At 38.1% G+C, this 22,211-nt stretch overlaps 1 protein-coding gene across 1 annotated transcript in view; it reads right to left on the bottom strand.

Moving 5' to 3' along the window:
* The window catches only part of DNAH11 (dynein axonemal heavy chain 11), a 321,947-nt gene that overhangs the window by 44,063 nt on the left and 255,673 nt on the right, over positions 1–22,211 (bottom strand). Inside the window, exons 67-68 of the mRNA XM_078059358.1 lie at positions 8,142–8,346; positions 1,614–1,778 (exon numbers count right to left, since the gene is read on the bottom strand). Coding sequence (XP_077915484.1) covers positions 1,614–1,778; positions 8,142–8,346 — 370 coding nt within the window. The remainder of the gene's footprint in view (positions 1–1,613; positions 1,779–8,141; positions 8,347–22,211) is intronic.

Here is a 22,211-nt window from a genome sequence, read left to right as displayed (position 1 = left end):
AAAAATTATTTGCGTTAAATAGAGAACATGTATGGCATCTATGTGCTTCAATTTTTCTAAAATGATTAGATTCATATTTTAAACCATTTTTTTCCATAAATTGAGTTTTCAGCAAGAATGGACATAATCCTGGCTGTTTTACAGTTACAGATTAAACAAACCTGACTGGTTTTGGTTTTACAGAATTTGTTCTGAGTAATGTCACCTTCCCCTGCCTCCTCTCTCTTTTTCAGGTTTAATAACCCAGCTATATCACCTCCCAGGGATAGCTCTTAAAAGTCTGCTGGGTCAATTCAATGCCGATAACTTTATTAGTCAACAAGGTATACAAAAGCAGCCAAGGGCAATAATATATCCAACAGCCAGGCTGACTAAAAAGCCTTTATATGAAGACTCTCATGACTGTCTGACTTTGTACCAGATGATCCATATGCTCACATTTTTCCATTTAGTTTCTGTATTAGCCCCTGGTTACATTCAGAGAGATAATTAAAACAACAATAATACCACCACCACCCATCAACCAACATATTCATTTTTACTCAAGGTTCAAATATCTTTTTTTTTTTTTTTTAATTTAGGACTGTTGCTGGTCCTACAGCTTTTTAAGATAGTTTTTTTTTAATAAAGTTGATTCTTCATACTGGTGTATAAAAGGAAATAAAACATAGAGCAGAGGGGGGAATCCCTACATAGCAATATACTAAGAAGATGGGAAGAGACATTTTAAGAGACAATTAGAAGCTAACTTCAAAGCTAAGACCTAATTTACTTAATCGCCTCAATCTTTACCATCTTAGGCGCTACCTAGAATTCACTCAAAAGGATAGAGTAATTTGGGATTCCATTTCTTAGCTTAAATTAAGACAAACATATAGGATGTGTGGTGACACAGCCTCAACTGGGTAATTAATAGATTACTTAAAAATGAGGATATTCCAGAAAGGAAATAAGGTTCCTCTCATTCCGAAACAATGGAATTTTAAAGTTCATGGCCATTGTGTGAGTCCAAAGTGCACATCATGCGTAAGGCATATTGGGACATAGGCTGAACATTCAGCAGGAAATCTACTCAATAAAAATTTTTACTGGCATTCAGGAAAGGTCATTGTTTCGCAGGGTGAATAATGCATCTGAGTACAGCAAAGGACTGTCCCCCTTGCTCAGTCTCCGACCACTGAAGGCCTGTAAACAAAACATCAGCTCTAACTATTTCCCTGAAAGGCACAACAGACTGGGAAGCCTGTGCTGGGACTGTAGGGTGTCAGTCTGCCAGAGCTGGACGCTAAGCCTTTTTAGATTTTAGACCATATAAGCCAGCAGGCTCCAATTTTCTTCCGATTTGGCCACTCAGAAAAAATAATAGCCTGACAGAGTCTCATGTGAATGACTGGATCTCTGCTGAATTAGGACAAACACAAGTTCAACCACCTCCGTCTCCATGCACAGCCCTCTATGCACAGCCCATTTTAAGGGTAGTTTATTAAATGACCTGAAATCCGCCACAAGTCAGTCCTCTTAGAGATGCTGTCAAGTTTGATCACATTTTTACGCCAACCACTTGATTCAAAAGGAGCGCTGTGACCCTCTGGGTGTCCTTGGCGCCTTCTTACCTTGTGTTCTATCTCTGCCACGGTCGCTTTTGTCATCTCTAGTCTCTCCACCAGCTCGGTGTCATCTAGAAAGCTCCCCTCTGCCGCAGAAAGGCACAGGAGGAGGTCATCCTCCAGATACTTCAGCTCGATCTTAAAGTCATTTTGGTGCTTTGTCAAAACCAACTAACACAAACCAGGAAAAGTGTGAGAAATGGTGATACAATTCATGTTTGAAAGCAGTTTCTTTAATCATTGATTTCATGGAATCGTATCACACTTAAAATTAAAAACATACTAATCATCATCTTTAAAAATTTATTTTAAAACAAGTCAGAAAATATGTTAAGAACTGGTTGCACTCCAGGGTCCAGAGAATGAATATTTGTCATAATCATTTAACATTGGGAACCTACAGGAAGAATCTACTCTATAGGAAGAAACTTCTGGTTTCTGCTTCATATCTAAAGAGTTGGAAGTCATCATTTCCATCCTTACAACAGGAAAAAAGCGAATCCTCAACTCTTCTTACATCCGTCAAAGAACTGAGGTCATAGGGCCAACTACTACCCTCAAAATCAGAGAGGTGGGTGAATACAGACCATCACAGCTACTGGCAAATTCACAATAGTCACTGGCTAATTGCTGGAGGCAGAGCTTGAGGGTTAAAAACCTCTGGGGATCCAGTCTTAGGAAGCCCTTCATACTTTTGTGAATTTACCTCCAGGAGACTTACCAGGTTCTTGTGGTAAAGACCAGAAAAAAAACAAAAACAAAAAAACCCCACTATATGTTTTTAAAAAGAAGTATAACTTACATGCTGAGATAGGACAGGCAATAGAAGCCTATAAAATGCTCAATTAAAATCAGAGAAAGCAGAAAGAAAGAAAAGAAAAAAAAGGGTAAGGAAAAGTACGGTAAATAAAAAAAAAAAAAAGACAAATACGGTAGATTTTAATCCAACTGAGTCAACAAAAATCTCTTTGTGAATTTTCTAAATACATCAAAGACAGACACTGACACAGTGGATACAAAAACAAAAACAAAAAACAACAAAAAAACAAGACCCAACTGTGTGTACAAGAAATCTACTTTGCTCAAAGGCAAAGGGATGGAAAAAGATATACCATGTAACACTAAACAAAAGAAAGCTGAAGCAACTATATTATTTCAGACAAAACAGACACGAAAACAAGGAAAATTATCAAAAGCGAAAAGGGGAATTACATAATGATAAAAGGGTCAATTCTCTAAGAAAATGTAAGAATCCACAATGAGCATGTCTGACAACAGAGTGTCAAAATACATGAGGCAGAGACTGATAAAACTGCAAGAAGCAGACAAAGCCACAGTGCTGGAAAATTCAAAACTCCTCGATCCGTATAGTTAATACATCTAGTGGGCAGAGATTCAGGAATGATATAGTTGAACCAAACACGACTAACACTGGATGTAACTGACATTTACGGCACACCTTCTCAACTAATAGCAGAGTATGCATTTTTTTCAGGCTCAGATAGGATATTCAAAGATAAACCAAACTGTGGGCCAGAAAACACATATAAAAAAGTTTAAAAAACCCCAGAAATACAAAGTATGCTCTCAAACCACAATGAAATTAAAGAAGGAATCACTAATGGAAAGACAGCTGGAAAAATCCCAAAATATTTGGAGGTTAAACACCACACTTCTAAGTAACATATAAGTGAAAGAAGAAATCTCAAGAGAAATGAAAAATACACTGAAATAAAGATGAAAATACAACTTAACGAAATGTGTGAGATGTAGCAAAAGCAGTGGTTGGAGGAAAATTTACAGCACTGAACACATATATTAGAAAAGGAGGAAGATTCTAAACTTAATTATCTAAGTTTTTACCCTAAGAAACTAGTGAAAGAAGAGCAACAAAAAGCAAGGAAATGGAAATAATAAAAATTAGAGCAGAAATCAATAAAATATAAAACAGGAAACCAATGGGGAAAAAATCATCAACCATTGTTTTTATACAAAAAACAATACAATTTTAACCCTGTAGCCACGCCAATCAAGAAAAAAAAAGGGGGGGAGAAAGCAAAAATTACAATGTTAGTAATTAAAGAAGGGCCATCACTATTGAGTCTACGGGTTAAAGGACAATAAAAGACTATGATAAACAATGTTATGCCCATAAATTTGATAATTTAGATGCAGTAGACCAATTCCTTGAAAGACACATCTACCAAAAACTTATACAAGGAAAACTATATAATCTGAATAGGCCTATGTCTAATTAAAAAATTGAATTGACAATAATCTTCCAAAAAGAAAGCACCTGGCCCAGATGATTTTTCTGATGAGTTTACTGAAGATTTAAAGAAGAAATGCTATCAATTCTTTACAATTTCTTCCAGAAAATAGAAGCAAAGGGATTACTTCCTAACCAATTTTATGAGGCCAGCATTAGCCTGATATTAAAACCAGATAAAGCCATTACAGAAAAACCCCAAAACTATATGCCACTATTTTTCATGAGCATAGATATAAAAATCCTCAAAATATGAGCAAATCAAATCAAACACATGTGTGAAAGGAATTATATACCATACTACATAGGATTTATTCCAAGTGTGCAAGTCTGATTCAGCATTGAGATGTAATTCATCTCATCAAAAGGCTGAAGAAAGGGCGCCTGGGTGGCTCAGTCGTTAAGCGTCTGCCTTCAGCTCAGGTCATGATCCCAGGGTCCTGGGATCGAGTCCCACATCGGGCTCCCTGCTCGGCAGGAAGCCTGCTTCTCCCTCTCCCACTCCCCCTGCTTGTGTTCCTGCTCTCGCTATCTCTCTCTCTGTCAAATAAATAAATAAAATCTTTAAAAAAAAAAAAAAAAAGGCTGAAGAAAAAGCATATGATATACCAATAGATGAAGAAAAAAACATTTGAAACATCCAACATTCATTTATGATAAAAACTCTCAGCAAACTAGAAATATAGGACTTCAACTTGATAAAGAACATCGAAAAATCTAGCTAATATCCCACTTAATGGTCAGAAACTATATGCTTTCCCCCCAAAACTGGAAACACGACATTAATATTTCCTTTCACCACTTCTATTCAACATTGTACTGAAAGTCTTAATGAATGCTGCAAGACAAGAAAAATAAATAAAAGGTATACAGAATGGGAAGGCAGAAATAAAAACAGTCTTTGTTCACATATGGCATGGTTGTCTTTGTAGAAATTCCTCAAGCATCAACAAAAGGACTCCTAATAAGAGATTATAACAAAGCTGCAAGATACAAGGTTAATATACAACAGTCAGTTGCTTTTCTATACACTAGCAATGAACAAATGGAATTTGAAATTTATAATGCAACCCATTTGCATTAGCACCAAAAAACTGAAATGCTTAGGTATAAATCTAAGAAATTATATTGAAGATATATATGAAGAATTCTACCATATTCTGATAAAAGAAATCAAAGATCTTAAAATGTAGAGAGAATCCATATTCATGATAGGAAAACTCAACATTGTTAAGGTATCATGTCTTCCTTTCTGTGATTCACCATAATATCAATCAAAATTCCAGCACATTATTTTGCAAATATTGACAACCTGATACATGGCAAGGCTTAAGATCCAGAAGAGCCAATAGTCAGTGTACAGAGGAGGAAGTTGAAAGGTTGACAATACCCAACTTATAGGCTTGCTATACAGCTACCACTAATAAGGAAGGTATGGTTTTCACAAAGTAGACAATAGATCCACAGAAATATCGTCAATTGATCTTTGACAAGTAGCAAAGGCAATGGAGAAAGGACAGTTTTTTCAACAAATGGTGCTGGACAACTGGGTATCCACATGCAAAAGAATGAACCTGGATCCCTACCTTACACTATATACAAAAATCAACTCAAAATGGATCATAGACCTAAATGTAAGAACTAAAACTATAAAACTCCTAGAAGAAAACATAGGAGTAAGTCTTTATGAATTTGTGTGAGGCAACAGTCTCTTAGATAGGACATCAAAAGCACAAGCAACAAAGAAAAAAAGACTGGATTTCATCGTAATTAAAAACTTCTGTACATCAGAATACACCATCAAGAAAGTGAAGACAAACCACAGAATGGGAGAAAATATGTGTATATGTCCAATAAGAGTATAATACTCAAAATATATAAAGAACTCCTATGACACAATAAAAATAACCCAATTTTTAAAATGGGCAAAGGATTTGAAGAGATGTTTCTCTAAAGACGACATATAAAAGGCCAATAAATATATGCAAAGATGCTTAACCTCATTAGTCCGTAGGGAAAAGAAAGTCAAAACCATAGTGAGATACTGCTTCATACCCACTACTATGGCTATTACCAAGAGGAGAGACAAGTATTGGTGAAGATGTGAAGAAATCGGGTCCTTTCTACATAGTTGGTAGAAATGTAAAATGGTGCAGTCGCCTTGAAAACAGTCTGGCAGTTCCTCAAATATTAAACAGAGTTACTATATGACCCAGCAATTCTGCTCCTAGGTACATACTGAAGAGAAGTGAAAAATATATGTCCACACAACTTACAGTGACCATTCACAGAAGCACTGAACATCACTGCCCAAAAGTGGGAACAACCTGAATGTCCTTCAAATGATGAGGGCATAAATAAAATATGGTATATAATATCTACAAAAGAATATTGTTCAGCCATAAAAAAATGAAGAATTGATAGATGCTATAATATGGATGCACCTGAAAAACATTATGCTAAGTGAGAGAAGCCAGGTACAAAGGCCAGATATTTTAAGATTCCATTTATATGATATGTCCAGAATAGGCAAATCTCTAGGGATAGAAAGTAGATTAATGACTGCTAGGAGCTAGGTGGGTGGAGACGCTGGGGAGTAACAGCCAATAAGCATGGATTTTCTTTTTGAGGTCCTGAAAATGTTGTAAAATTGATACTCTGTGAATGACCTAAAAAACCACTGAATTATACAATTAAAAAGGGTATGTGAATGATATCCCAAACTTATAAAAAACGGAGAAATATTACTATGTCTTAATGAACTACAATGAACGGATAGGTTTTACTGAAGCTGAACAGTATTTTAAATAAATTTTATTTTTATATTGCAAAAAGGAAGGATAACATTAGGAGAAAGTGAAGTTGGGCTAGTGATGTAGAGGAACTCTGTAGTATCTTGCAACTTTTCTGTAAATAAATCTAAAATTATTCCAGAGTAAGTTAACATTTATTTTAAAATCTTGCTTCTGATAAAAAAAAAAAAACGGGAGAGAGGCAAAATGTTGCTAATTACTGAAGCTAAATGATGATCACATGGAAACTTAGAACTGTTTTTTTGGTTCCTATGTTTGAAAAATTTCACTATCAAAAATAAAAGCAAATAAAGAAATTAACCGAACTGTCAAGGCTTTTGGAAAAAAGAAAAACATGTATACATAAATTACCACGACAAGACGATTTTCTTATATGGTCATATGGTGTTTCGAATGCAGACATGTTCCCTGTTCAACTTGGCAGTGATGCACCAAGCAGCCTGTGGTCCTCGAAACCCTGGCCTTGGATCACTCATCACCGGCAGGTTGCGATTTCACCGCATGGGAGCATGCCCGCGAGGAGACCGGAGGGAACTGTGCCCACCCACTCAGCCTCCATCCCAGGGCTGTCTCTGCCCTGTTTGTGGACTGGTGCAGAAGTAAATCCAACTGAAAGCCGCTTCCAATGGACTCTGAACATGCGTGAGAGTCCCTTGTAGGGCCTGGTAACACAGACTGCTGATCCTGCCCCCAGAAGGTCACTTTTAGCAGGATCTGGTCTGTGGCCCGAGATTTTGCATTTAAGGTTCCCAGCTGATACTGATGTTCTAGGAACCACCATTTGAGAACCGCTAATTTATATTGGGAATGGCGAACACTTTCTACAAAAGGCGAGAAGGTATTTTTGGTTTTGTAGGCCATATAATCTCTGCTGCAACGACTCACCTCTGCCATTGACTTCCTTCTACATTTTCAGGCTTCCTCTGTTGTTTTGGGGTCTGTGTTTGTGTGTGTGTGTGTGTTTTAATTCAATCTTCATTTTAATTATTTTTATTAATTTTTCTTAATCACTGTACTTAAAGCCATACATTCTCCTTTAAATGCTAGTGATCATCAGCTATGAGCCCCTGAATTTTTCCAGCCTTATTCCGTTACGCCTCTTTTTTGTTCTTTTGCCCTGGCTGACTTGGATTATTATCACTGAACCTACCAGGACATGTTCCTGCTTCTCTCCTTTTGTTGTCCATGACTCCTATGTCTCCTTGCTTGTCCTTGTCACCTGCATCAGAACACACCTAGAGCGAGCCCATCTCCTACTGGGGGCACAATGCTAACTACCTGCTTTAATAGGAGTTCCCTTGAATTGTTAACTGTTCAAATACATCCTCATTTTTCTCAATGAGACTGTAAACCCCTGGTGGGCAAGAATCCTATCTTAGACTCCTAGGTCTAAGCACTCTAACTTGGGCAAAGCAGATACTGAGTAAGTGTTGATGATTTTGTAATTTTTACCTTAAGTTTCTCCAGATCTGGTCTTTCAATACTGACCACCTCTGCCAGGAGCTGGGCTTCTAGACCATCTTCTGTGACTGTGAAATTGAGGAGGGTTGTTTGAGCTTGCAATTCTGGTTTATAGTGAGGATTTGCCAGTTTTGTGTGAAGGATAAGGCGAAAGTTCTTGTTAAATTCACATTCTTTGTCTCCAATCCTGATGTATCTAAAAGGGCACAAAACAAACATTCAGGAGATTCCCATGAACCATAACTGATATTTAGGTGGTATTCCATTTCCTCTATTCTGATAATGTATCTAGGCTGTAAGACCAGGTAATTCAGGATTTTTCAGCTACTCTGTCTTCCTCAAGTACAGAAGAAAAAGGAATTATCCACTGAACTTCTACAGGATTGTTTACATGCAAAATGGTGATAACAGTACTCATCTCATAACGTCACCATAACAAGAAAATGCAGTACTTCATATGAAGGTCGTATAACAACAAACATTAGCTTCTATTATACTTCTGTGATTAACCTTCTATTAAACATTTTTTTTTTTTTTTAAGATTTTATTTATTTTTTTGTGAGAGAGACAGAGAGCACGCACAAGCAGGGGGGAGCGGCCGGCAGAGGGAGAAGCAGACCTTTTGCTGAGCAAAGGAGCCTGATGTGGGACTCGATCCCAGCACCTGGGATCATGACCTGAGCCGAAGGCAGACGCTTAACCGACTGAGCCACCCTAGAAGTCCCTAAATATTGCTATTCTGAAAGGATGAGTATGTATTTGCGTATATCTACCTGTGTGTATTAAGTGCATAAATATTTAAAATTTATATACATATTAAAAGTACACATACACTTTAAATTACCATTTCAGTATTTTTAGTACTGGCTCACAAGCAAAATTTAAGCAGCCTCCTGTGTGGAATGCATGGGGATGGGATCTCAACAACCATGCTTCTGTCCCATATCCCGATTCCCTGGGTCACAGGGACCAGAAGCGGGCACTTCAAAAATACTCCAGTCAGAGTGAGCTTTCCTGGGGCTTGGGACTGGAACGAAGAGAAGGGAGCAGTGGAACCTTTAGGCTCATGTTGACGTCATCCTTTCTTCCTGGTAAACCACACAGCAGAGAAAGACATTCCTGGTTTCCCCAGGGACGATTCAACCAATATTCAAGTTGAAGAGTTATACGAAGGGCGCAGGTTCTGGATTCTATGGGCTTCCAGGTCCCGTGTTCCTTGAAGCCTGGCTGCCTTTTTACCGCAGTTACCATGACGCCTGCTGCCTTCTGACACGGTCTTTGTTCGGCTTCAGCTAGATGGAGGTGGTTTCTGTAACTGCAAGAAGCTCTGAATGAATGCAGCCTCGCCCTGGGGGGAGGGCCTGATTTTTGTTCTGCCTCAGATACTGGGGTCTAACTTGCAAGGACCTCAGCCCCCAGGCTCTGTTGCCCTCTGGGTTCTGGAAGGGCTTTGGCCGACGGAAGCAGGACCAAGACGGCAGTGCAGGCGACGGGGTTCAAGGCAGATTCTCCCTGCCTCAGTGCCGTGGTCTGGTGGGGGCTCCGTCCTGCCATGACCATATTCCAGGTTTGGGATGGTCCCCTTCCCACAGCTCCACTCACACGACTAAGTCGCACCTTCGGGCCTAGCGGGGGTAACGGCTTCCTGATGTTGTAAAGCCCGCGTTGCCTGGACTCTTCTCCTGGGTTCCTTTATGCTGCCCTTGGAACATTCTTTCTGTCAACAGTCACTCTGTTAATTCTATTAAAAGAATTTCCAGTCTACTTTGTGGTCTTGTTTTTCTGCCAGGAACCCGCTATGAGGATTCCGTAGAGGGGTTCTTGAATTCATGCAACAGACAAATGACAAATACTGAAATTTTTCAAACTCTTCCATCAAAGAGTTCTGAACTGCACAGGAGGAAAAATAGATGCAAAAAGCCTAGGAGTGAGCCTGAAAAGAGTATCTTCTCAGTCTCCTATTTTATATTAAATATAAAACTTCTGCATTCTTCCATAGTCCATGCATAAAGTATTTTAGTTATAGGGGTGTCCTAAGGATGACAGAATGTTATCCAAAGGCCACATTATTTTTACTGTAAATACAGTATTTAAAAAAATACTACTTATCTCACTGACTTACAGGCAAAATGTTATTTCACTAACATGGAGGACATTAGGAGAAGGAAGGGAAAAATGGGCAGGGGGAATTGGAGGGAGAGATGAACCATGAGAGACCATGGACCTGAGAAACAAACAGGGTTTTAGAGGGGAGGGGGGAGGGGGGATTGGTTAGCCCGGTGATGGGTATTAAGGAGGGCACGTACTGCATGGAGCACTGGGTGTTATACGAAAACAATGGATTGTGGATCACTACATCAAAAACTAATGATGTATTGTATGGTGACTAACATAACATAATAAAATTAAAAAAAAATAAATTTATCAATTTGAATAACAAGTTCAGCATTCAGGCAATATTCCTCTTTATTAAAATGTCACAATACTTGCAACAACTTTTTTTAAACTTGAGGAGAGGTGCCCCAAATTTGTGATGTGGCAATATTTTAGGTTGCTGCTGGGGGATGTTTCATAATTTTATCTTGCTCTGAGGTTATCCTCTTGCGCCACATGGTGAGGAAAGGGCTTCTGAACCACTGGCCATTTTATCTGAGTAGGAAGAATTTTATAAAACAATTGTAGTGTGTAATGATTATTTAAAAAGTCAGTTTTCTTAAATCACTAAAGCTCATCACAGAATCCCTCTTAATCACTAAGGATTTAATCATTATAGCTAAGAATCTCAAAAGACAGGTAAGACTCACAGGTAAGACTCATTACCTCTTCACCCAACTCTCAAATTTTGTTTGCATTGTAATAATCTTATATTTTCAACGAAAACTTTCACAGGTTTTGATTAAGGGTCTAAGCTTGAAAAAGATCTGTGAAACAAACCACTGCTGGAGACATTCTTTATTAAGTTGAATGGTCAATCCATCCGTGTTATCTAGCTTTGGGCTGTTTTTACTGTGTCAAGACTTTCTACTCTTTAATATTTTTTTCCTAGAAGGATGAAGAGCAATTTAGGTAGCAACTTTCTTCTAAGCCAGTATGTATTTGTATAATATGCTTCCCTTTAAAAAAATAAAAAATAGGGGCACCTGAGTGGCTCAGTTGGTTAAGCATCTGCCTTCAGCTCAGGTCATGACCTCAGGGTCCTGGGATGGAGCCCCCTCGGTCGGGCTCCCTGCTCAGCGGGGAGTCTGCTTCTCCCTCTCCCTCTGCCCCTCCTTCCACTCATGGTCTCTCTCTCGAATAAATAAATAAAATCTTAAAAAAATAAAAAAAATTAAAAAGAGTATTCACATTAAAGAGAAACACTGAGGAAAAAAAAGACAGAGATGAATGAACCACAGGCCATATGTTATAAATGAACCTGAGAGCAGCTGGTGGTGAATCCAGTGAGCACAGGGACCCTGAGCCCTTGTTTCACAAGTCATGGAAATGACCCCATCTGTTCACATGTTTGCAGATAGTTTCCAGCTGATATCATGCTCATTAAAATCATCATGTACCTTATTGTTAATTTCTTCAGTTCTTTGTTTTTATAGAAAAACATGTTACAACCAAACATTCATTCACCCAAAAAGCAGTGACTGAACACCTACACCACACCAGGCTGTTGGAGAGTCTTGTAGGCGCTGGTCATATAACAGGCAGTCTCTGCTCTCACCAACATCCTTACCTAACTCTCTCATCATAGGCATTATGACTATAAGATCTTACATACTGATGCAGCCATTCTTCTGTTTAGTCCGTTCAATAAATGAAAACACCTTAACTGCCTACAACATGACAGCCATATCAAGATCAAAGATCTGCCTCAATTAAAAGATAGGCAAAGAATGTGAATAGACATCTCTCCAAAGAATATATACAAATGGCCAATAAGCATCTGAAAAGATGTTTGACACCATTAGTCATCAGGGAAATGCAAATAAAAGCCCCAGCGAGGTGCCACTTCACCCACTAGATGGCTAGAATAAAACAAACAAAACCCCACAGACTGTAGTAACAAGTGTTGACAAGGAGAGAGAGAAATCAGAACCCCCCATACACTGCTGGTGGGAATGTAAAATGGTACAACCACTTTAGAAAGCAATTTGAGTTTCTCACAATCTTATATACACAGCTACCATTTTACCTAAATATTCTACTCCTAGCTATATACCCCAAAGAAAGATACCCTCGTTGTATAAGACCATCCTATGTCATGTCTTTCTTGGTTAACCCAATTCTTTTTGATGAAGACATATTCAACCATACCTTCATTTGGAGCATGATAAAAATTTCTCCCACTACTTGAGCTTCTCTTTCCAAGGGTTTCCAAAATTAATTTCAAAGGTAGCTTTGAGAAGTATCTTTCTTTGCTAGCACTATTCACTGATTGGCTTTTAAAGGAACTTTCCAGAGTGAAGGTTTCATTACCGTGCCTGGGGTTCCCACACATAAGCAATACCAAAGCTGATACTCATTTCTATCACCACAGTGATAAAATCCAAACTTGAAAGAAACCTCTGGTATGTTTTACGATCTTGTGATACTGCTCCATCTTGGTTTAAATTCTTTCCCTCTCAGTGCAGTATCTCAGAAATGCTAAGTCTGTCACCACCTTTCATGACTTCAGATTTAATTTTCCCTAATTTGCTTATGAATTTTTACTGGATTTGAGCTCATACCTCATAAACTTGCTGTTTTAATCACCAAACTATATCCCCGATTAAAAGAAAATGTAAATATTTTTACCACTTAAAAATGTGCATTTTAATGAAGAACACTGAATGAACTAACTTCACAATTTTCTTCATTGTTGTCCACTGGGGCAGCTCAGTGTGGCCGGCTGAGGAACTGAGGTAAGAAGTTTAATTTCAAGGTCTGCATGTGTGTGTGTGTACACGTGAGAATCAGAACAAGCCCCACGAGATGACTAACTTACCTCTGGAAGTCCTAGCTGTCCAGGCCTCAGGGAGAAATCTCTCTAGAGTGGGGGTTGGAGAACTATTTCTATAAAGGGTCAGAGAATCAATACTTCAGGTTTTGTGGCCGCATAGGTCTTTCCCAAATATTCTTCTTTGTTGACAACCTTTTAAAAACCATTCTTAGCTCACGGGCTGCATCGAGACAGGTTGTTTGCATATCACCATTATAGAAGATCATGCGGTGAGTGGTATGAATATAATCTCCTTGCAAGAAAACATCAGCTAATCACACTCAATCTCCTAGTACCACCAAGCTATAATTTTTCCAAGCAGCTACTGCACATAACATTGATCCCCTCCCCCAGCTTTCAAGAAAAAAAAGTGTGAGACCAGCCAATATGAAGCATGAGGTTTGAACAACTTTGCTTCTGGGTGTAGGTGACAAACGCTTTCAATGGGTTAAATACTTAAAATTTTAATACCTGACTTAAGGCAATGCTCCATAAAAGGGCTCAGAAACGACTCTGTGGCTCCCAGTTTCCCTTGCACACCTCCCTTCTATACCTACATGTACCCTGAAGTGTTCACATACCCTAGTTTGAGAGTCGGAAATCTATCTGCTTGAGGGACAGGTCTGACTTTCTCGGGAAGAGACAGTTAATCAGAGGAAAAGAGAAGGATGTCTGCCTATAAAACTGGGTTTTACATTTTGCTTGGAAACATTATTTCATAGGTTCAAATTTCCCAGGGATAGTAAATTATCCTCAATTGGGGTGTTTATGATCTATGAAAGGCAAAAACTGCATAAGGACTCAGTGGATTTTATCATTGCTGCTAGGTTAATTTTTGGTTAATCTCCTATCTGGGAAAATTAAACAGACTGCTAGTGCTCTCTCATGATTTGAAGGATCCAAAAAACAACGGAGTTAACCAGAGGGGTGGGAAAAGCAAACAATCACTTTGTTGTCTCTGTGAAAGACATGAGTCCAGAGGTTATGACTTCTAGAACACAGCAGGCAGCTACAAGCTCTTGAACTTGAACTCCAATGAGAAGCAATAGCAGGTGTAAACAACAACATAAAACTTGCAAATGTGGCTATTATCTTAAAGCCGTAGGTCTTAACCCATTTTCCGGCCCTATTCACCCCATGAGCAGGACTTGCCCCTGTCACTGTATCCCAGTGAGAATCAAGTGGGGCAGGAATCTCTGAAGCTGGGTGGAGTTGCTCCCAGAGGGGTTTTTTCATCTCTCCAAGGGAGTGACCAACTCCTGCCCCTTTTTTTCAATGCCTGGTGTGGAGGTTAGAGATGGATTATACGACCTCAGATGAGAAATAAAATTATTTTCCCCAGTACAAACACTATGGTTTTACAGGATAGGACACAGGGTGAATCAAAAACATTGTTTCACCTGGCAGTCCTGCAGCTTTAGTGCAAGAAGGGCCCCTAGAGATCATCAACTGATTCCCTTTCATGGACCCAAAAAGTTTATGACTTGTCCAAGGTCACAGAGCTTAGTGGCAGAGCTGGGACTAGAATCTGGGTCTCTAGACTCCTAGTATAAAGTTCATTTCACTGCATCACACTGTAGGTTAATTTGCTCTGTTTGATGGTGACAGCTTGAAACCCCAGGCTCCGTCGACCTGTCTGACCGTCGATCACAAGAGGGTACTGAGAGAATATGACTGACTCAGTACAATCTATGGCCACTAGAGAAAATAATATAAAGATAGAGCCCAGAGAACATGCCCTGCTGATCTTTGCTTCGAAATTCTGTCCTTGTTTATGAAGGAGAATAGCACTGATTATCGAGGTGCCCAGGTCTAACCAAAGAGTTGAATTTCTGGTAGATATTTTCATTAAATTAATTAATTTATAAAATCTTAAAAAAAACACTCAACGTACAGAAAAATTTTCTATCTTCTGGCTTTAAGGGGAAAAAAAAAGTCTTTTAAATATGCCAAAATGCTCACTTGTTAGTTGAATAAATTATTGTATAAAAGAACATCATCTACAAATTAACTATTAATTCAGTTTTCCATAGGTCAGGTTTACATAAAAATCAGGTACATTGGGAATTTCAAAATTCTTTCAGAGTTTATTAAAAATCTAGCTGAAATGTGTTTTGGGATGAAAAGATTCCTAACTTCGTCCAGTCATAGAAGGTCATTACCACTCTATGGACTGATATAAATACATGTGAAATGAATTCGTGGCTAATATTCACAGCACTTCTGTGACAGAACGGGGAAACATTTCTCCCAGCTATCAAATTTACCTGAAAACCAGAATCTCTGTGAGTCGAGGCACCATTATCTTAACATAATCAAGATGGGAATCTCAAGTTGGGGATTATAACCTGGATATCTTGTATCTAAGATATCTATGTAGAAACTGAGGAAGTATCTTTTACTTTTGTTGGAACTGTTCTCAAGATTAAGTGTAGCTCCTGCTGAAAATGCCATCAGTCCTGGATCATAAAAACCCAAACGACTTTCTGTAGTGATTAGATATTCTGAGTACATGAACCAACACTATCATTATTTTTTATTGCCATCTAAAACAAAGCTTGGAAAAGCAGCATATTCAGTTTAGAACAAGGACCCGCTGCAGGAGGACTGTTTTAAAAAAGATTTGCAAAACCTTTCTCACAATGCTGTGGAGAGAGCAATTTCCTAGGACACCGTGTTGGCACTCTGGAGGCCCTTACTCTAAGATGGGCAATTCAGAGAGCTCCCAAGTTCCCTGGACTGGAGGAATTCTCCAGGCCTCTCACCAGGGCCTGCTTGTCAAGGTAAAGAAATGGCAGGTGGGTTTTGAAATAAGAAAATAATATAGTTGCACTCGTCGGGGAAAAAACATACTCAGGAAAAGAAAAGGAAAAAAACAAACTTTTCTATGGACATCTAAAAGCCTTACTGCATGTCCTGCTGCTTAAAATTAAATGCTTCTCCATGAGGCTTGGGAGCTCCCACGGCTCTGGCCGGGAACACGGTGGCAGGCCCCAGGCCCGCATGGCGGTGGCCATGTTACTTAGCAACTTAGCAACCCCATCAGGGGGACCCCCCTGCGGAGTTGGTCATCCCCCCCACCCCCCCGGCTCCTGGGGAAAGGTCAGGACTGAAAGCCACACAGCTAGCAAGATGGGCCCAGGAAAAGGAGGAAAGAAGTCCTGAATAGAAATGAGTTAATGGTCTTGCTGCTTCATATAGTTAATATAACTAACACGTCCTTCTCAGATAAAAGCAAACTTCAATTAAAAAAAAAAAAAAAGACTGGTGTTGCAGGGACTCCAGGTACCCTTACACAGAAAGAAAAAAGGAAGCTAAACAAGAAAATCCTAGCAGATTATTTCCCTTCTGAGAAACAGAATATGTACACATTTTACATATATTATGTTCAATATGATGACATACATACATGTATCTCAGTATCTATTTCATATTTCAATATATCCATATTAAAATATTATAATGTAGCATGAAAAAGAAATTCTGGTTCTCTTTGCATTTTTTTTTTAAAGGAAATTTGCTTTTCTAAAGAAAGTAATGTGAAGATTCTTTATCTGTGGTCTGTTTGGAGTCACATGAAGACAACTACTACCCAAGATAAATATGAGTTGTGTGCGCACTATCTACAGACCCGCGATGTTATTCTTAAAAAACAAAAAAAACCCCAAAAAACTTGACTGAATTTAGGAATAGAAATGTCTTTTCTGTAATTAAACTTTATGTTGAATTTAGAAATTAGGAGAGACTAGAATGCTGAATTTTACTACATGAGGACATGAATTAACTTGAAAATAAAGCAATTCCTATCGGCAAGGGTGATAATGAGAGAACTACATACCTCCTGAGTTTATTTAAAAACCAGAAACTCCCAGCTCAAAGAACACATTTTATTACAGTGTGGGATTTAATTTATCATGATTCTCTATCTTAAGTCTGACCCAAGACCTCATCTATTTAAACAGATCTAACATCAACTGTAATACAATCATGTAGCATCAACTCTAAGGGTAACAACATAATCATACCGAATAAACTGAAAACGGGCTAACTGTAAGCAATTCCCCCGATTAATCTTAGTAGCACTTTTAGGAAACACAGTCATGGTAAATATCTGTAAAATATCTTTCATTGTATTATTTCTGTAAAATAAATTTATAATCATACAGTTAATATTTCAGTTTTAAGTTTCTTTATATGACATGCTACTTAAGGACTATAATTAAAAGGACAATTACATGAAAAATATAGGAAAAGTATAAAACGTCTTTTAGAAAATATTTATATGCTTAGAAACAATCTGAAATACATCTTACAGTAAGGTTACTCTAAGATTAAAGTTAAAAAAATTACTTCAATAATATTCGGGGGGATTTGAAAGATTAAAGAGATATAATTTTATGAAGATGCTTCACAGATCAGCGACTTCTCTAATATGTAAGCCAGTAAATTTGCTTTGGAAAAAGTACATGTTGATAAATCTTCCCAGATATGTTTTCTGTCGATTGATACGATAAGATGTATTTTAGTTAAAATTAGGATTGTCTGGAGTTTGGTGGATTTAATTATTTGTAATTACCCAGCTGTTGTCAGCCTGTGGCCATTTTATGACAGTGGGATCTACTATGTGGGTCAGGTTCAACTGTGTATCTTCTCAAATACAGATTTAATGTGCTATTGATGAAACCATTACTAGAACCAAATTAAAGTCTGGGCTGATGTATTGGTCCACAGGGACCTGTCAGACACGAAAGGAGTAATTAGTATTCATTACTTCATACTCCACAACATTCCAATTATTAATGAACTTCAACTTTTGGACTATGCTATATCTATCACAAGCGTCTTCCCAGACATTCATTATCAGGAAGAATAAACTAATATTGGTTAAAAAAAAAAAAAAAGGCCTCTAAAACAAACAGAACTAAAACAAACAAAAACGCTACTGACGCTGGAAAACTTTGTGAGGGCTGTGACTGTCAAGAGGGTGCAAATGTTATCGCACCTGCGTGGGAGGAATAGGATGCGGTGAGGACACGCTGGGTGAATGCACTGGCATTGCAACCCTTGTGGGTTGTGTCCCCCTCTTTTCCTTGTTTTCAACGCTACTGTGCCTTTACGATAGGAAGGGAACCATTTGCAGTCACAAAGGTAATGGCATGGACAGAACAACACAGAAGTGTAAAGACAGAGGGGAATAGGAAAAAAGTAAAATGTTCATTGTTGGACATGAGAATAGGATGTCCATTAGACAATTTACAACCATGTAGGTCAGTCTGGGACGTGATCAAGGTAAAGTCAAAATTTTTCTGTTCCTGTTCTGATATTGCAAATGGGTATCTCTATTTTTAAAGCCCAATTGACCTTCTTCCATCAGTTTTCTTTTCCTTTGTTTTCTTTTTATTTACTTCATCAGAAGAAAAATAATTCTTACATCAACCAATTTATTTTAATTTTGCATATCCCCTTCTGGTTTGTGTATGTGTATATTTTTCAACTTTTTCTTTTTTTTAGAGTTACATGAAGTCACAAGGAAGTATTTGCTTTGTTTAAACAGACATTTTGTCAGGTGGAAATAATACTCTCACTAAAATATCAAACATTATTCCAAAGTACTTTTAAAGCTCTTGTAAACAAAACTAGTATCAAAATGTAGAGTGTCCTCAACTTTTTCCATTCAAAAATAAGAGGTGGCAAAAAAAAAAAAAATAGGGTGTAGAGTAGTTCCTCCTAGGAAGAGGCAGCTAATAGGATTGAATACATAACTTGTTTGTATTCAAGAAAACACCAGAAGGGCACGAGTCCTACCTTGGCTCTCTGAAAGCCTCCATAGATCTTACACACTAGTGGTGAGCATCTGAGTTTGTACTAACACTTTGGAAAACAATTTGGCATTATGTTTTAAAGCTATTTGTGCACACACTCTACAACCTAACTCTTCTACCCCAGAATATAAACTCTGAGGACCTCCTGCTGTGTGCACCTGCAGATGCACATACAGATGTTCAGTGTATTAATATGCACAGCAGCATGGCTTGTAATAACCTAAATGTCCTTCAATAACAGTATTAAGTAAACTGAGGAGCAGTTACACCACTGAATATGATGATGATGATGAAACAATTAGAGCTAAAAACAAGAATTCGGGTAAGTCTTAGATATGTAACAGTACAAAATTCGAGTCCCTTTATATACACAATGATTACACTTTTGTAAAGCCCCAACTCAAACAAAAATAAATGAAAGTATTTTAAATAAGTTTTGAAATGAGAACAAATTTAGGATACTAGCTTTGGGAGAGGAGGCCCAGTGGGGAATGAGAGGAGCGCAAATGTGGCTTAAAGAATATTGGCAATCTTTCGATTCATAGTTTGAATGGAAGATATATATCTAATTTATTATTATGCTTTCTAACTTTTATATATTATGTATTTTATATGTACCAGCACTAACTAATACAATTTAAGTGACTAAAATTCTCTCCTGTTCTTAGGAGTCAACTTAAAACACCAAAAGCTATGACTGATTCCTTGTTCACACATCCCACATCCAAAAAAACAATGTCTTACTTCAGGATCTCTGGCTTAGCCTCTGATTCAAGCTCCCAATCACCCACATACTGTACTTATCACTGGTTCAAGATTCAAAGGAAATAATATACTTTGACTCCCTATCTGTGCTATGTTGTATTCTTTTCCTTATCACCAGGTAAGAAAATGTAAAGGCAGAAAAATGGCCTGAACAACTTACCCCAAATCACCAAACTAGAGGGTAGCGGACCAAGATCTGAACCAAATTTCATCTTCCTTCTTCTACCCCAATGCTAATTTCTAACAACCACATGCTAGCATGTAAGCCCCAACTCAGAGCCTTGAAGTCTCTCTTGAAAATGCTCATACAGCTAGTTCAAGACCATGGATTGATCATGGTATTTACTTTCGCCCCCTATGCCAAGTCCTATGGAAAAGATGGAAAAATATATGTTGAAAGAAAGAATAAATTCAAAATCATGTTGGAAAGAGAGCAATGAGTGGAAGCAAAAAAAATGAGGAATGAAAGAAATTGATGAACATCTCATGGAAAACATTAGTAGAAGTTAATAATAAACAATCCTTGGAAGGCTAATAAACATATCCTCATTAACAATCAAGGAAATATGAAACAAAGCAGCAATGAGATAAGGATTCTGTTATCTGATGTAACTATTGGCTCTCGTTCATGATGCCTTATTTCCTATGTTCTGTGATTTTGGCCCGTGAACTCATATACCCTGGAATTGTATCTTGTACATCCTCTGAAGTCTGGGTACATAATTACAGACAGGATTTTTGTTTGCGTCTGCCAAGTACTTCAGGGTGTGACCAATCCAGCACCACTTAAAATAAGTTATTGGTTTGAGGTTTTTAGGTCATCTAAGTAAAAATTCGTCTTAAACATTTATAAGAGAGACAGTTTCTGAACTCTCAGGGCACATTTTCCTACCTCTTCTCAGTGCCAAGGTACAGAAAAGGAAAGCACTCTTCTGCAGGGCTGGGTTTTGTTTAATTTTCGACAAATTTACCCTTAAAATGAAGGTATGGCCCCTTGAGTCTCTAGCTTTATACAGCAATCTCTAGGCAGACTTCACACCCTCAACTGGCTTGGTCCAGGCTCTAGGCATCCATCAAAACAGAAACCCATGGTCATCAGGTTTTAGCAGGTGCCCTCGAGAAGAAAACCATCTTTGGTGTTCCTTGTCTATCCAATTCCTGCTTTTTGGTTGCACTTTGTCAACCAAGTGCCAGAAGGTATGAATATTTTAACATATTTAGTTGTTTTTCAGCATTCACACATCTAATCTGCCATAATGCCAGAAATAAAAGTCTATGTTTTGATTATTTTTACTATTTTATTTTGGTTAACCATCTTTTTAAAGACAGATGTTTCTTATCCATCTAAGAGAACTTGCCATCTAATGCAGATACAGGACTGAAAAAAAAATTAACATATCATAAGAGGGACAGATAAAGGCAGAATGTCACAGTGGCCCAGTACAGAATGGACTGTGGGTGGGAGGCAAAGAAAGTGGAAACTTAAAATTCCCATTTAATTAGTTACATGGCAGTTGAATTCTGAATTAAGTGAATATTGGATTTGTAGAAAGACAAGGTAGGTAAAATAGCACATCATAGGAGGGGGCAAGTAATCTGTGTGAATGAAGGGAATAAGAAGCACCAAACAGGTAAAGCATTTCGTAGGCCTCAGAGCAGAGCTTCAATTTAATGTAATAGGCAACAGAGAATTCTTAATGGGTTCTTCAACAGGCCAGCAATAGAAGCAGTATTAGGGAAAGATTATTTTAACCACTCTCTGGGTTGGAAAGGAGTGAGCAAAGAGAGAATGTAAAGACATTACTCCATCCAGTAATAAGAAATGAAAGGTCGGAACTCATCGTAAGATATAGATTAAAAAAAAAAATGAAACACGGATTCTAAAACATTGATGAGAAAATAAACAAGGTTTAGGGAAAAAAAGAGTAGGGAGAGTTACGATGGCCAAGTAGCATTCATAGGAATTCTACTGAAAGAGGGTAGTGCCTATTTATTTGGAAAAACTTGTTAAGAAATTATGATTCCACATATGTATGAAACTTCATACGGTCAAAGGGCTTTCAAGAGGACATTTAGTTGCTCGTTTAGTCCCCATTTTTCTCATCTGTGAAGTGATTGTGACCTCTGATCACACTGTAGAACATGTCCCTAAATAATCACATCTACGGGGGTGCCTGGGTGGCTCAGTTGGTTAAGTGTCCAACTCTTGGTTTCAGCTCAGGTCATGATCTCATGGTCTTGGGATCGAGCCCACATCAGGCTCTCCACTCAGTGGAGAGTCTGCTTGAAGATTCTCTCCCTCTCCCCCTCCCCCTGTTCACTCACAGGTGTGTGTGCTCTCTCAAAAATAAATAAATCTTTAAAAAAAAAAAAAATCACACCTACCATGCTGGTTTAACTACCTCTCCATGTAGATATTCCCTGATCTACACAGTCAGCCAAGATCTCCTTGTGAAGCTCCATACTCACATGTCCATTGGCTTCTTAGACTTCCTGAGAATCTTA

This window comes from Halichoerus grypus, chromosome 12 (genome assembly GCF_964656455.1).
Source record: "Halichoerus grypus chromosome 12, mHalGry1.hap1.1, whole genome shotgun sequence".
NCBI classification, from domain to species: domain Eukaryota; kingdom Metazoa; phylum Chordata; class Mammalia; order Carnivora; family Phocidae; genus Halichoerus; species Halichoerus grypus.
Note: the sequence above shows the minus strand (reverse complement) of the source record. Positions and strands in the feature narration are given on the sequence as shown.